This window comes from Meles meles, chromosome 3 (assembly GCF_922984935.1).
Source record: "Meles meles chromosome 3, mMelMel3.1 paternal haplotype, whole genome shotgun sequence".
Taxonomy (NCBI): domain Eukaryota; kingdom Metazoa; phylum Chordata; class Mammalia; order Carnivora; family Mustelidae; genus Meles; species Meles meles.
This window is the reverse complement of record NC_060068.1, coordinates 178,547,102-178,561,756: the sequence shown is the minus strand read 5'-3', so window position 1 is coordinate 178,561,756 and position 14,655 is coordinate 178,547,102. Positions and strand designations below refer to the sequence as shown.

Genomic DNA, 14,655 nt, shown 5'->3' with positions numbered 1-14,655 from the left:
ACCAAATCTGGGTCAGGAATACAACCGAATGGGCATAAATCCTGACCACGCTACTTAATAGAGGTATGACTTCAGGCAAGTTTTTCAACTTCTCTGGGCCTCAGTTTCTCCTTGGTAAAATGAGGTAATGATAGTAAATGTTATCCATGATTATTGTGAGGATTAAGTGAATTCTACAGATAAAGCCTTTAGAACAGTGGTTGGCACAGAGTAATCTATCTTCACATCACCACCCTCTTCACCATCATCACCACCATCACCATCATGACCATCATGGTCATTATCACCATCACCAACATTATCGTCATGATCACCATCGTCTTCATCACCATCACCAACATTATCGTCATGATCACCACCATCACCATCAGCATCACCAACATTATCATCATGATCACCATCATCTTCATCACCATCACCAACATTATCGTCATGATCACCATCATCACCATCATCATCATCACCATCATCATCACCATCACCATCACCACCATCATTGTCACTATCACCGTCATTGTCACCATCACCATCACACCCTCACCATTATCATCAAGATCATCACCATCACCATGACCACCGTCACTCTCATCAGATGGTTTTACAGTTGATATATACCAAACCTTCTAGAAGAGACCACTTATGTGTTATTTAAACAGTTTCAGACCTAAGAAAAAAATGTAATGTTTCCAAACTCAACCTGGTGAAGCCCATATTACCCTGATACCAGAAAGGAACCAGGCAGCACAGAATCAGAGAAAGCCTATCGGAGCTGTCCTGTAAAAATGCGTAAGAAAGCTGGCAAGCACAAATTCAGCAGATGAGTTACCGTGTCCCTCTTCAGTCATAAGAGTGCCCCGAGGCCTCCCTTCCTCTGAGTTGTTGACTGTTTCACACTCCCCTTCCCCCACACTGCCTGGCTAACCAAGAGGCTCTGAGATTATGTGTTGGGCAGATAGGAGACTGGTGGCTTCTGACCAGAGACTGAGGACTGGAGTGCTGTCTGAAAGCAGGATATTCTAGGGAAGGGAAGTAAGGACAGACGGTGCTTACCTCCACTGCACTGTAAGCAGCTCAAAGCAGCTATGACACCTTACTTGTCTATCATTATAGCCTCGCATGGGACGAGGTGTACTTGGTGTATATACATGTGTCTAGCGGAGACTTAGCATTACTCATGAAATGTGAACAAATGTCATTATCTGGCTAGGTACTTGAAAGCACTGGAATTCACTCTAGCAGATAACTCAGTGCCCAGTGCACCACTGAGTCAGGCTCAGTTTTGGGTTTGAAGCCAAGATTTTGTTGACCTTGAGTGATGTGTAAGTCTTCTCGTAACAGAGGAGGTATTTGAGGCTGTGAACACAGTGGAACCTTCCCATCATGATGGCCGCAGGCACTGGTATCTATGTTAGTTCCCTTGCTGTGGACTCACAGCCATGCACGCGTGTTGCTGAGTTCCATCTGAACCTTCCATGCATCAGTGCTCAGTGTCGCTGCTCTGTTCTCTGTGCCAATTCTTCTGTCTCCTCAGTGTCTCTGGCCAGCCTCATCGTACAAGGTTCTACTGCAGTCTGAGACACCATCTGACCTCTCCTTGAATGTCTCATTTGAATTTCATCTTTTTTTTTGACATAAATGGAGTATATATTTTATTTTTTTCTTTTGACTTCACCATTCAGGATGGCAGCTTTTATTCTTTTTTTTTTCAGTGTTCCAGAATTCATTGTTTATGCACCACACCCAGTGCTCCATGCAATACGTGCCCTCCTTAACACCCACCACCAGCCTCACCCAACTCCTACCCCCCACCCCTCCAAAACCCTCAGATTTTTTTTCAGAGTCCACAGTCTCTCATGGTCGTCTACCCCTCCAATTTCCCCCAACTACCTTCTCCTCTCCATCTCCCCATGTCCTCCCTGTTATTTCTTGTGCTCCACAAATAAGCAAAACCATATGATAATTGACTCTCTCTGCTTGACTTGCTTCACTCAGCATAATCTCTTCCAGTCCCGTCCATGTTGATACAAAAGTTGGGTATTCATCCTTTCTGATGGAGGCATGATGCTCCATTGTGTATATGGACCACATCTTCCTTATCTATTCGTCCGTTGAAGGGCATCTTGGTTCTTTCCACAGTTTGGTGACTGTGGCCATTGCTGCTATGAACTTTGGGGTACAGAGGGCCCTTCCTTTTACTACATCTGTATCTTTGAGGTAAATACCCTGTAGTGCAATTGCAGGGTCATAGGGAAGCTCTATTTTTAATTTCTTAAGGAATCTCCACACTGTTCTCCAAAGCAGCTGCACCAACATGCATTCCCACCAACAGTGTAAGAGGGTTCTGCTTTCTCCACATCCTCTCCAACACACATTATTTACTGTCTTGTTAATTTTGGCCATTCTAACTGGTGTAAGGTGATATCTCAATGTGGTTTTGATTTGAATCTCCCTGATGGCTAATGATGATGAACATTTTTTCATGTGTCTGTTAGCCATTTGTATGTCTCCTTTGGAGAAGTGTGTGTTTATGTCTTCTGCCCATTTTTTGACATGACTATCTGTTTTTTAGATGTTGAGTTTGAGAAGCTCTTTATAGATCCTGGATATCAACCCTTTGCCTGTACTGTCATTTGCAAATATCTTCTCCCATTCCGTGGGTTGCCTCTTTCTTTTGTTGACTGTTTCCTTTGCTGTGCAGAAGCCTTTAATCTTGAGGAAGTCCCAAAAGTTCATTTTCACTTTTGTTTCCTTTGCCTTTGGAGACATGTCTTGAAAGAAGTTGCTGTGGCCAATGTCGAAGAGGTTACTGCCTATATTTGTCTCTAAGATTTTGATAGATTCCTGCCTCACGTTGAGGTCCTATCCATTCTGAGTTGATCTTTTTGTATGGTGTAAGAGAATGGTCGAATTTCATTCTTCTATACATAACCTCCCAATTTTTCCAGCACCATTTATTGAAGAGACTATTTTTCCCACTGGATATTTTGTCCTGCTTTGTCGAAGATTATTTCACCATAGAGATGAGGGTCCATATCTGGGCTCTCTACTCTGTTCCACTGGTCTGTGTGTCTGTTTTTTTGTCAGTACCATGCTGTCTTGATGATCACAGCTTTGTAGTAAAGCTTGAAATCAGGCAACGTGATGCCCCCGTTTTGTTTTTCTTTTTCAAATTCCTTAGCAATTTGGGGTCTCTTCTGATTCCATACAAATTTTAGGATTGTTTGCTCCAGTTCTTTGAAAAATGCTGGTGGGATTTTGATCAGAATGGCTTTCAAAGTATAGATTGCTCTAGGCAGTATAGACATTTTAACAATGTTTATTCTTCTGCTCTAAGAGCATGGAATGTTCTTCCATCTTTCTGTGTCTTCTTCGATTTCTTTCATGAGTGTTCTGTGGTTCCTCGAGTACAGATCCTTTACCTCTTTGGTTAGGTTTATTCCCAGGTATCTTATGGAGAATCAATGACAAATTAAGCCAACTCCACATACAAGGAGGGAAATAATCAAGATCAGAGCAGAGGTCAGTGAGATAGAAACTAGAGATACAGTAGAATGCATCAACGGAACTAGAAGCTGGTTTTTTGAAAGAATCAGTAAGATCGATAAACCATTGCCCAAACTAATCCAAAAGAAAAGAGAGAGGACCCAAATTAATAAAATTATGAAGGAAAAAAGAGAGTTCATGACTAACACCAAGGAAATAGAAATAATCATCAGAAATTATTATCAACAGTTACATGCCAATAAGTTAAGCAACCTAATGATGCATTCCTGGAAAACTATAAACTTCCAAAACTGAATCAGGAAGAAATTGACAACCTGTATAGACCAATATCTAGTAACGAGACTTAAGCAGTGATCAAAAACCTCCCAAAAAACAAGAGCCCAGGACCTGACGTATTCCCTAGGGTATTCTACCAAACTTTCAAAGAAGAAATAATACCTGTTCTCCTGAAGCTGTTTCAGAAAATTGAAGCAGAAGGAAAACTTCCAGACTCTTTTTGTGAAGCCAGCATTACCCTGATCCCCAAACCAGGCAAAGACCCCACCAAAAAGGAGAATTTCAGACCAATATCCCTGATGAATATGGATGCCAAGATTCTCAACAAGATCCTAGCTAATGGGATCCAACAGCACATTAAAAAGATTATCCACCATGACCAGGTGGGATTCATCCCTGGGATACAAGGTTGGTTCAACATTCGCAAATCCATCAGTGTGATAGAACACATCAATAAGAGAAGAGAGAAGAACCACATGGTCCTCTCAATTGATGCAGAAAAAGCATTTGACAAAATCCAGCATCCGTTCCTGATTAAAATGCTTCAAAGTATAGGGATAGAGGGAACATTCCTGAACTTCATAAAATCTATCTGTGAAAGACCCACAGCAAATACCATCCTCAATGGGAAAAAGCTCGCAGCCTTCCCGTTGAGATCAGGAACACGACAACGATGCCCACTCTCGCCACTCTTGTTCAACATAGTATTAGAAGTTCTAGCAACGGCAATCAGACAACAAAGAGAAATAAAAGGTATCCAAATTGGCAAGGAAGAAGTCAAACTCTCTCTTCGCAGATGACATGATACTTTATATGGAAAACCCAAAAGAATCCACCCCCAAACTACTAGAACTCATACAGCAACTCAGTAATGTGGTAGGATGAAAAATTAATGTAGAGAAATCAGTTGTTTTCTTATACACTAACAATGAAAATACAGAAAGAGAAATTAGAGAATCAATTCCATTTATTATAGCACCAAGAACCATAAGATGAAATTTCATCTTTGATTAATCGTTGTGGTCCAGCTGTTTTAATACCCCTGAACATTATCTTTGGAATAAATGAGGTTTTAAGAGGCTTTGAACTTTTTAATGATTTAAAAGGTGTTTCTTGGTGCCTGGGTGGCTCAGTCATTGGGCCTCTGAGTCTTGATTTTGGTGCAGGTTATGATCTCAGGGATATGAGGTTGAGCCCTGCATTGGTCTCAGTGCTCAGTGGGGAGTCTGCTTGAGATTGTCTCTCTCACTCTCTGTCTCCCACAAAATGAATAAATAAACCGCTAAAAAACTAAAAATAAAAAATAAAGGATGTCTCAGAGAAGCGCGCACTTCTTTTAATGCTTTTTATCTACCCACAACCTGTCGGTGGCAGAATTGTAACTCAGTGTTCCACGTGATCATAGGAAGACGCTTGCATGTTCATCAGCTTGGGGAAGAATGTGAAGGCCGTAGTTCCTGAAGTCTTTGGGGAGCCTCAGTAAACATTTAGCTGCGTGATTGCTGAAGGAAGTTGAATGTGGCTGGGTTGTCTTGGGGAGGGCAAGGACTCAGTGTTTCCTGAGTGAGCAGGAGTAAGGATGGGCCAGGAGGTCCTTCAGGGCATCAGATGAGGCTGCTCCTCCCCGGGAAGAGGCCGGGCCCAGGCATCAAAGCGCCGTTGTGTAGGAGAGTCCAAAAAAGATGGTTTTTTGCTTTCCCAAGGACCTGGTGCCTCTAGGGCGATTTTGATGAATCAGCAAGGTGATAAACACAATTGTGGACACACTTTTCTCGGGACGTGTTCTTGGTTTTAGCTCCGATTTCTTTTCTCAGAAGGTGAGTGAGGAATGAAGTCCTCATTACCTTAAGTCCTAATGAAGCCCAGGGTGTTCCTGGTGGCTTTCCACAATAATGGAAACTACCCCACACTAACCTGTTCCTTTTGCTTCCCTGGTAGAACGTCCGTTCTGGGGATCTCCTTCGGAGCTGCCTTTCTCGTGCTCGCCTTCATCCTCTTCATCTGCTTTGCTGGACAGCTTCTGGTAGGTCCTTCAAACATGGAACTTCTCTGAAAACTGTGCTCGTTGAATGAAAACTGATTTCTTGCTTGAAACAGGGGAGCTTGGTGAGTTACCATTTCAGGAGCTCACAGATCCCAGTAAATGGCCTGCATGCTTCATGTCAGCAGCCCAGAACATCAACTCACGCAGCTTGGGCACCGCCGAGACACTCACTTGAGGATTATTAGAAGTGTTAGCTGTCACACTATAAAACCATATTCATGTTCATTTATTTCTGTCACCACTTTGTGTCCTCGCTGACTTTTCAGAGTATTATAGCAGTTCACACTAGTATAATAGGAGGATTTTTCTGTACGGGGGGATTAAAATTTAAACCAAGTAATGTGTTTTATATCCATTTTCAAGATACAAAAATTTGGAACCTATGAAAATGTAAATATAAAAATGTAAAAATAGGTTTTGTTAGTGTTTTCATTTAAACCAATCATTGCAAGCTGTTATGGTTCAAGTGGTAGTTCAGGATGTCAGAGTGAAAAATCTAAGTGTATTCCTGAGGCCAAAGCACGTGGCTCCATGAAAGCGTCATAAGGAAGCCAACAATGAGACAGAAGTCCAAAAAGACAGTGCTTTCTCTTGTGTGGAAACAAGAAAGGCCGTTCAGAGTGAGGTCCCAAGCATCAGATACATTCTAGTCTGATGTGTAGAAATCTTTTAGCCAAGATGTGTTAAGATTTCAGAATATGCCTCTCCACAATGGACACTGTATACGGTCTGCCGCGGTACCTTTGCAAACTGATGGGGGGGTGTTTGCTACATCGTAGTTGAGATGTTTCAAATCAGATTGGAAACTCTTCCCAAAGTGGCACCATGGTTTCCGATTTCCGGGAATGCACACGTGGCGTCTCAAGTTTCTTTAAATCCCCTGAAAACTATCGATTGTAGATATTGCCCCATGGGAATCTTTGTCAAGTTTCTAAAATGTTTAACTACAAAGAAGTCTGGTTTTCCAGGTTCACATTTTCCTTACATGGAAAAGCACATAGGCTTTTCTCAGAAGGTGAGTGAGGAATGACGTCCTCATTACCTTAAGTCCTGATGAAGCCCAGGGCATTCCTGATGGCTTTCCACAATAATAGAAACTACCCCCACACTAACCTGTTGCTTTTTGTTTCCTCCCTCATTGCCTCCCCTCTCTGTTTCCTGGCCCCCAGAAGGCTTCCGCAGCCCATCTCTCAGGTTTCAGAACAGGAACTGTCCTTCGTGGTCCCTCTGGAAATCCAAGCCTCATTCTGCTTACAGCAGCTTCTGTCATTGTGCCTAAGTGGCCCCATTTCTTGTGCCGTTCCAAGGAACCCGGTCTTCAGGGTCGGGGGAACATAGTGTGTTTTTAAGGTTTCAAGCTGACTTTTTTCTTTCCACTAAATTGCTATGGAGAAGAAACAGAGAAGGGGGGTGGTGCAGGGCTGGAAAAAGGATCTCCAGGGCAACTTTGTTGCTTTGACAGAATGCTTCCGTTCTTACCCGTAATGTCTCTCCTCTCAGCCTGGGTGTAATCCAGCCAACCTCGCACGACTCACCCTGTGGTGCTTCCGGGCCATCAGGATCCCACACCCACAGTGCCCGGTTCCTCCTCCTTCCAGGGGCTTCCTAAGACCCTGATACCCACACACCAGATGCTAGGGAGTCTGTAACTCTGTGTTATCTTCTGGGAAAATTTCAGTGCTGGGACTGAACAGGTGCCTGCCTCCTCCTCGAAAGAAGGCTAGATTTGGCCGAAGTGGTCTGGAAGCCTCGGCTTGAGGACCTGACTTTCTGACCTTGAATTAGCAGGATTAGTGAAGAGTCTCGCCCCACTCCCACCACTGACCGGCTGCAGTCCTTGGTCAAGAGGAAATCCTGGTAGAATTCAAGGGATTCTTCTCATTCTCGTAAGAGGTTCTTTGTACTGTTTAAAGGATTCTGTAAGGACTTTTTTATACTGTCAACATCAAAGAAATTAAGGCACAACCAATGTCAAAGGCCTTCAGTGTGCTTTCTATTCTATCTTCCAAATTCAGTCAAAAGTGTGGTGCGTCACAGATAGTGATCACAGGGAACGAGCATGACATCCTAACTGCCCCCAGCCTCCTGAAAACCTGCCCAATGTAGGAAGTCTTCCTGTGATTTCATTTATTTCTGGATTAAATACTGAGTTTCTGAAAGTGTATTTAATATCCCAGAAATATTAATACCCTTCATATCCTCCCATTAACATATGTGAGCTTAAATGCCAGAGGAAACATTGATGCTAATACTCATGTAAAATCCTTCGATAAAGGAGGTCAAGAGAAGGTAAGCCTGATGGAGAATTTTCCTCCAAGGATTTACCTTTGTCCCCCTGGGGACCTGCCTGCCATTGACTTGTCATTATTGTACAGCTGGGTTTGATTTAAAAGAGAGAGAGAGAGAGAGAGAGAGGGAGACCCACATTAAAATGGGCAAGAAATAAGAGTGATCATGAAGTGCAGGGTTGTTTTTTTTTCTTTTGCTAGAAAAATCAGACCGATAGTTGTTCAGTGTAAGAAGAGTCAGGAAATGTATTTGTTACCACATTTCCTGAGATGAGAACCTTGGAGCATGTCTTTATGCCTTTATCTGCCTCCCTCTGCCCCCTCCCCCGCTCCCCTCCTCCACCCTCCCCTGCCCTAGCCGCTCCTGGAAGTTCCCCCTGCCCATGTTGCTCACTTCAGCCTGTGGGTGGGCCCTGCAACTGCCTGCCTTCTAGAAGCTTTTTCAGAATGCCACCAGTCCCTGCACCAGGCCCTCCCTCCAGCGCCGTGGGGCTTAGGATCTCTGCTGTATAATTCAGCATGTGATTATGGAACAACGTAATTGACTCCCCCTCTTTTCGTCTTTTTGTCTTTTTTTTGTTGTTGTTCAGTCTAACTGTTGTTTCCCCTTACACAGAGGGTGTTTTCTGAGACAGGAATTGTTCCCCGCGCTGGCTTTCTGTCCTCCGGTGAAGCCAGCAGAATGCTGCCCACAGGAGTGTTTCATAGGCAGGCACTGAGGAAACACTGCCGTACTCGTGTCTTCTCATGAGGTCCCCTCCACCGAGTCCGCTCATCCGCTCCGTACGCCCCTTCCCCTGCCTCCCCACCACCACCTCTGCCTCCCCACCACCACCCCTACCTCGCCAACACCATCCCTGCTACCCAACACCATCCCTGCTCCCCAACACCATCCCTGCTCCCCAACACCCCATATCCCCAACACCACCCCTGCCTCCCCAACAGCACCCCTATCTCCCCAACACCATCCCTGCCTCACCAACACCACCCCATCTCCCCAACACCACCCCATCTCCCCAACAGCATCCCTGCTCCCCAACACCACCCCTATCTCCCCAACACCACCCCTGCCTCACCAACACCACCCCATCTCCCCAACACCACCCCGTCTCCCCAACAGCATCCCTGCTCCCCAACACCACCCCATCTCCCCAACACCACCCCTGCTCCCCAACACCACCCCTATCTCCCCAACACCACCCCGTCTCCCCAACAGCACCCTACCTCCCCAGCCCCCCCCCCCCAGGCAGTTAGGTGACCCCGGTGGCCCAGGAATCCTCTTCAGATGCCCTAGTGTGGGCCCAGGTCCTGCGGGCGGGCGTATGCACATAGCGCTGCTGAGAGGGTGGCCCTTGTCGCACCACAGTGACACACCATCGCACACACGCTACTGTTCTTGACTCCAGTCTGCTTCGACTTGTCTCCTCGGTTGGAACTGATCTCCGGGCCTTGCCCAGCCAACTCAGCAGAGCCCCCCCACCCCCGCCCTGTTGTCACCACCCGCGTCACTTGTGCCTGCTGGTGGCGATTCCCATTTATACTCTCACCAGTGATCTTTGCAAGAGCAAGAGGTCACTGCGGCCCCGTTTTGTTCATTGTAGTACTTCAGGCACTTGAGATACAAGATAAATATTCCACCTCGGACGCTTGAGGGAATGTTGGGATGCACCCAGCGGCAGCCTGCGGGCACTGCTGCGCAGAACACGTCTGGCCCTCATCCTCCCTGCGGGTTGACTTCTTCCGAGCGCGTGGCTGAGTTCAGCCCCAGACGCCAACCCCTGCTGCCAAGGCTGCCAGACTCCTGGCCTCCCGGCATCCTGGCCTGTCCCCGTTCTCCCTTGTCAGGTGTCTGCAGGCACCGTGGCATCAGCACCTTCCTGAGGTTAGCATTTCAGAATGGCAGACCTTGAGAGCGGACAGGAAACCCAGAGAGGACCTTGTCCAGCCCCGTGTGTTGTGGACGAGAGGTGCCCAGCTCTGGAGGCGCTGCCCGCTTCAGCAGCTCCCACTTGCAGTCATGTAGGGGGAATGTTTTGGAAGGCGTCAGACTGTGTGTGGAGAGAGTCACCAGCAGGTGAGCGCCCAGCACTAGGATGTCCACGTTCATGGTCATGGGCGTGCGTGGCACGGAAGATGCCTTGCAGTGACGGCCAAGCCATCCACTGGTCAAAATCACATTGGAAAGTCAGGACTACCTCACAGAGAATCTCATCCTTATTTCTCTCTGGTCTAGTTTCCTGACACACATTATTCAGCTGTTGGCCTGGTTTGTTTTAAAACTGGATTCTGGGGAAAGTACAGCTTCCATCTTAAAAGACTTTTGGTAAGATGGGGGAAAATATTGATTTATGAGTGAATTTAGACACTAAATTATTCTAGTAAGAAAGTACCTTTCATAATAATACTTCTTTTTAAAATATTTTATTTATTTGACAGAGAAAAATCACAACTAGGCAGAGAGGCAGGCAGAGAGAGGAGGAAGCAGGCTCCCTGCAGAGCAGAGAGCTGATGTGGGGCTCGATCCCAGGACCCTGGGATCATGACCTGAGCCGAAGGCAGAGGCTTTAACCCACTGAGCCACCCAGGTGCCCCAATACTTTTTTTTTTTTTAAAGATACCATTTACTTATTTGACAGACAGAGATCCCAAGTAGGTGGAGAGGCAGACAGAGAGAGAGAGAGGAGGAAGCAGGCTCCCCACAGAGCAGAGAACCCAACACGGGGCTCGATCCCAGGACCCCGAGATCATGACCTGAGCTGAAGGCAGAGGTTCAACCCACTGAGCCATCCAGGTGCCCCCATAATAATACTTTGAAAAATGTTTTCACATATAGGAGAATCCTACAAATATGAAATTCTATTATTTTACTTAATAATCAAAACAATTCAATTTGCCAAAGTAGAAACTAAAATGTAAAATAAGAAGGGGCACCTGGATGTCTCAGTGGGTTAAGCCTCTGCCTTCGGCTTAGGTCATGATCCCAGGGTTCGAGCCCCGCATTGGGCTCTCTGTTCAGCAGGGAGCCTGCTTCCCCCTCTCTCTCTGCCTGCCTCTCTGCCTACTTGTGAACTCTGTCTGTCAAATAAAAAAATAAAATCTAAAAAAAAATAAAATAAAATAAAATAAAATAAAAGATTCACGTTTACATTGTCAGTAAAGTCAGCAATGAAAGTAGTAATACTTGTCAGTACTATTCGTAATAATAAGTACGTGATTACGGCCAGATTTAACACTAAACGACTGAAGTAGACGTACATCTCAGCAACAAATACAAAAGAGTGACTCTAACCAAAAATACCACCAAGAAAACCACCCCCCAAAGCGTCTTTTAGAACAAGGATGCCAGACACAGTGCATGAAAATGCTGACACACGTCAGAAGAGATTTTTCTCTCAATGTGGTCGTCTTGGGCTTTGTGTCACAGAGATTCTGTGCCCGCCCACCGACCCTATTCCTGGCAGAGATTAAAGCACAAACATCAAGTCTGTCCTGTGGAAGGAAAGTAGGTCACACACTGGCTGATAGAAAAGCTTTCTACCCCACAGCAGTGTTTTTCCCTTGAAGTCTATTTTCTTCAGGGCCAATGTAATTCTGCCAGCTTTCTTTTGTACTTTCCCACTGTCCTTTCCCTCCTTCTTTTTATTCAGCTTTTCCTTGTCAGTATGTGGGGTTTAGGTGTGTCTCTGGTAAACAACATCTAGTTGCATGTTATTTCCTCTGATTTAGCAGTCTCTCTCTTTTACCTGACAAGTATAACACGTTTATGTGTATTATAATTACTACTAGACTTACTTCACTTTTTCTCTAATTCATCATGTATCTTCTTTACTGTTACTTTTTTTTCTTCCTCTCCTGTATTGTCTTAGATCCATGCAATTTATCTGTTCTCCCTTATTCCCTCTAGTGACTTGGAAGTTTTATATCCTACTATTTTCTTTTTACTCATTAATTTCAAATGTCTAATGTATCCAGGACCAGTGGAGCTCAATAATATCTCCATCTTGTTGATGAAGAATACTGTCCTCTAAATCTGATCATTCTTTCTTCCATTTCATTCTCAAATATGGAAGATGGAATAAGATGATCAGATTCTTGACTAACTCTGGAGTTATGCTGAAGAAGGGGAGGTGAGAGCTGAATCAGTAAGCTGTAAAAGAGCCCAGAAAGATGAAGAGTATTGGATAAATTTTTCTAAGTTTCAACTGTTCTTGTTATTCTTTGTTGCCATCATTCTTACTGTATGTCAATGTCTCAGCTTTCTTCCTTCCTCCAGGATTGTCTCCATATTCCCAAAGGATAATCCTTTCAGTGAGACCCTGTGCATAATGTACTCAGATTTTGTATTTAAACAATGGTCTTTTTTTTTTCATTGAGTAATTGTGATAATTTTTCTAATATTGTGAAAACATGAGTCCATATTTTCCAAGGAGAGATCTATAGGCTAATTGCTGTTTCATGGCTGGCAATATGCCTTCTCTCTGGTGATTTTGTAGATTTTCTCCTAGTCAGTTATGGGCCATAGATTCCTTGTGCTGAGGTAGCAGTTTGCTTTCATTTTCCTGTCTAGGGATCAGGATGTCACATCAGTCACAGAACTCATGCTTTTCTCCAGGTCCACAAAGTGGTTGGTCCATAGCTCCTTGTATTTTGTTTCTTTCCTGGTCCTACTGTTCTCTTTTTCTCAAACTTTCATTACAAGTGTCTAGAATCTTCATTGTACCTTCTGTGCCTCAAGATTCCTTTCATGTTTTTCATCCCTGTCTTTCTGTTCTATGGGCTATTTCCTCAGAGCTATCCTACCCTTTCCAGCATAGCTACTGAGTTTTTCAATATCTACATTTTCATCTCTTGAGAGTCTTTGTGGATCTTTTTAAAAATGCATCTGTTATTTTCTAAGGGCTCATTCATTATGTGCTCTAATCCATCCATGATTACTTTAATGTAATTTTGCAGGCTGTTGCAGATGGATAATACGTGAAGGTCCCGTGGTGCTAATTCTACTTTCTGTTGTGTCTGTTGATTCTTTCTCTTATGGCCCATAGTCCTCTGTAGTTCCTAATTTATTTTTTGTTTTGAGGTCATGTTTGGTGGGACTTATCCTCTAATACCTAGCAGGAACTCGAAGGGCTTTCTCTGGTCTTTGAGCCAGTTGAACCTCAACTTGAGGTTCCTATTATGCAACATATAATATGATTTCAAACTCATCACCATATTTAGAGTTAGAATTTATCTAAGTTTATTGGAAGTTTATTGATACTTCCTGAGCCAGTGGAAGACTAGTTTACATAGAGGGAGCAGTCTTCTGAGGCTTCTGGGATTTGTTTGTTCTTTTTGTTTTTGTTGAAGTATAATTAACATGCAGTGTTATATTAGTTTTAGGTGTGCTATATTATGATTCAACAGTTCTGTACATTACTCAGTGCTCATATGATCCAGTAATTCCACTATTGAGTATTTACCCAAGTAAATGAAAACACTAATTTGAAAAAATATATGCACTCCTCAAGTTTCTGTTTTTATTCAGGGTTCTTGGTCTCAGCTGTTCACCCTTTGCAAGCCCAAGACAACATCTTCTTTCCTGTGGGCATCAGAAGCCCACCCCTTAGGTGTTACAGCTTGTGTCCAGTTCTAGAACACTCCTAGTTTCAGTCCCTCTAGCAGTGAACTGCTTCATTGTTTCTGACTGCTAGAAATTTCTCTTTGAAGAATAAGTGGCTGATACACATGAAGTAAGATTGTTGAGCTAACGATGAGATCACATATTGGGCATACCTCTGTTGAGTCCCTGCTCTTTGCTGAATGCTGTGCTGCTTTGGGAATACAAACAGGGGTGTGATATGGTCACCATCCTCAGCCAACTCTCCGTGTTCCCAGAGACAAGTGCATCGTCGAAGATAATGCAATGTGGACAGGCTGTGAGTGCCACACAGTGGATGGACGGCTGAAGAACGTGGTTCACTCAGGGCTTATGAAAGGAACATGTTGATTTGTAAAACATGACTGACTGGAATCAAGACCCCTTTCTGTAGGAAAAGCAAGTACAATTAAAGACTCGAAGTACACATGGCAGTCTCTGTGGTACTAAATATTACAAGTAATTATGCTACAGCTGCTTGCGGCCACGCAAAAAGACAGTCCTTGAGGAAGTAAATGCCAAAGTAGGTTTTCCTTCAGGCAAATACACAAAAAATGCATGCCTCTGTGAAAAAGTCACCATTTTTTCAGGCAAGATTTTAAGATGAGTTTTGTTTTTTTAATAATAAAAATGTGTTACTTCCCATTCTATTTATAGCTTTTTTTTTAAAGATTTTATTTATTTATTTGACAGAGAGAGATCACAAGCAGGCAGAGAGGCAGGCAGAGAGAGAGGCGGAAGCAGGCTCCCTGCCGAGCAGAAGCCTGATGTGGGACTCGATCCCAGGACCCTGAGATCTTGACCTGAGCCGAAGGCAGTGGCTTAACCCACTGAGCCACCCAGGCACCCTATATTTATAGCTTTTTTGAAATGTTTTTCATTGTATTAAACTTAATAGCAACATCTAT

General features: G+C 44.1%; 1 protein-coding gene across 2 annotated transcripts in view; it reads left to right on the top strand.

Moving 5' to 3' along the window:
• ADCY2 (adenylate cyclase 2) overlaps positions 1 to 14,655 on the top strand; it is a 407,413-nt gene that overhangs the window by 326,582 nt on the left and 66,176 nt on the right. For both annotated transcript variants that reach the window (XM_046000686.1, XM_046000685.1), the window contains exon 15: positions 5,719 to 5,803. In XM_046000686.1, coding sequence (XP_045856642.1) covers positions 5,719 to 5,803 — 85 coding nt within the window. The remainder of the gene's footprint in view (positions 1 to 5,718; positions 5,804 to 14,655) is intronic.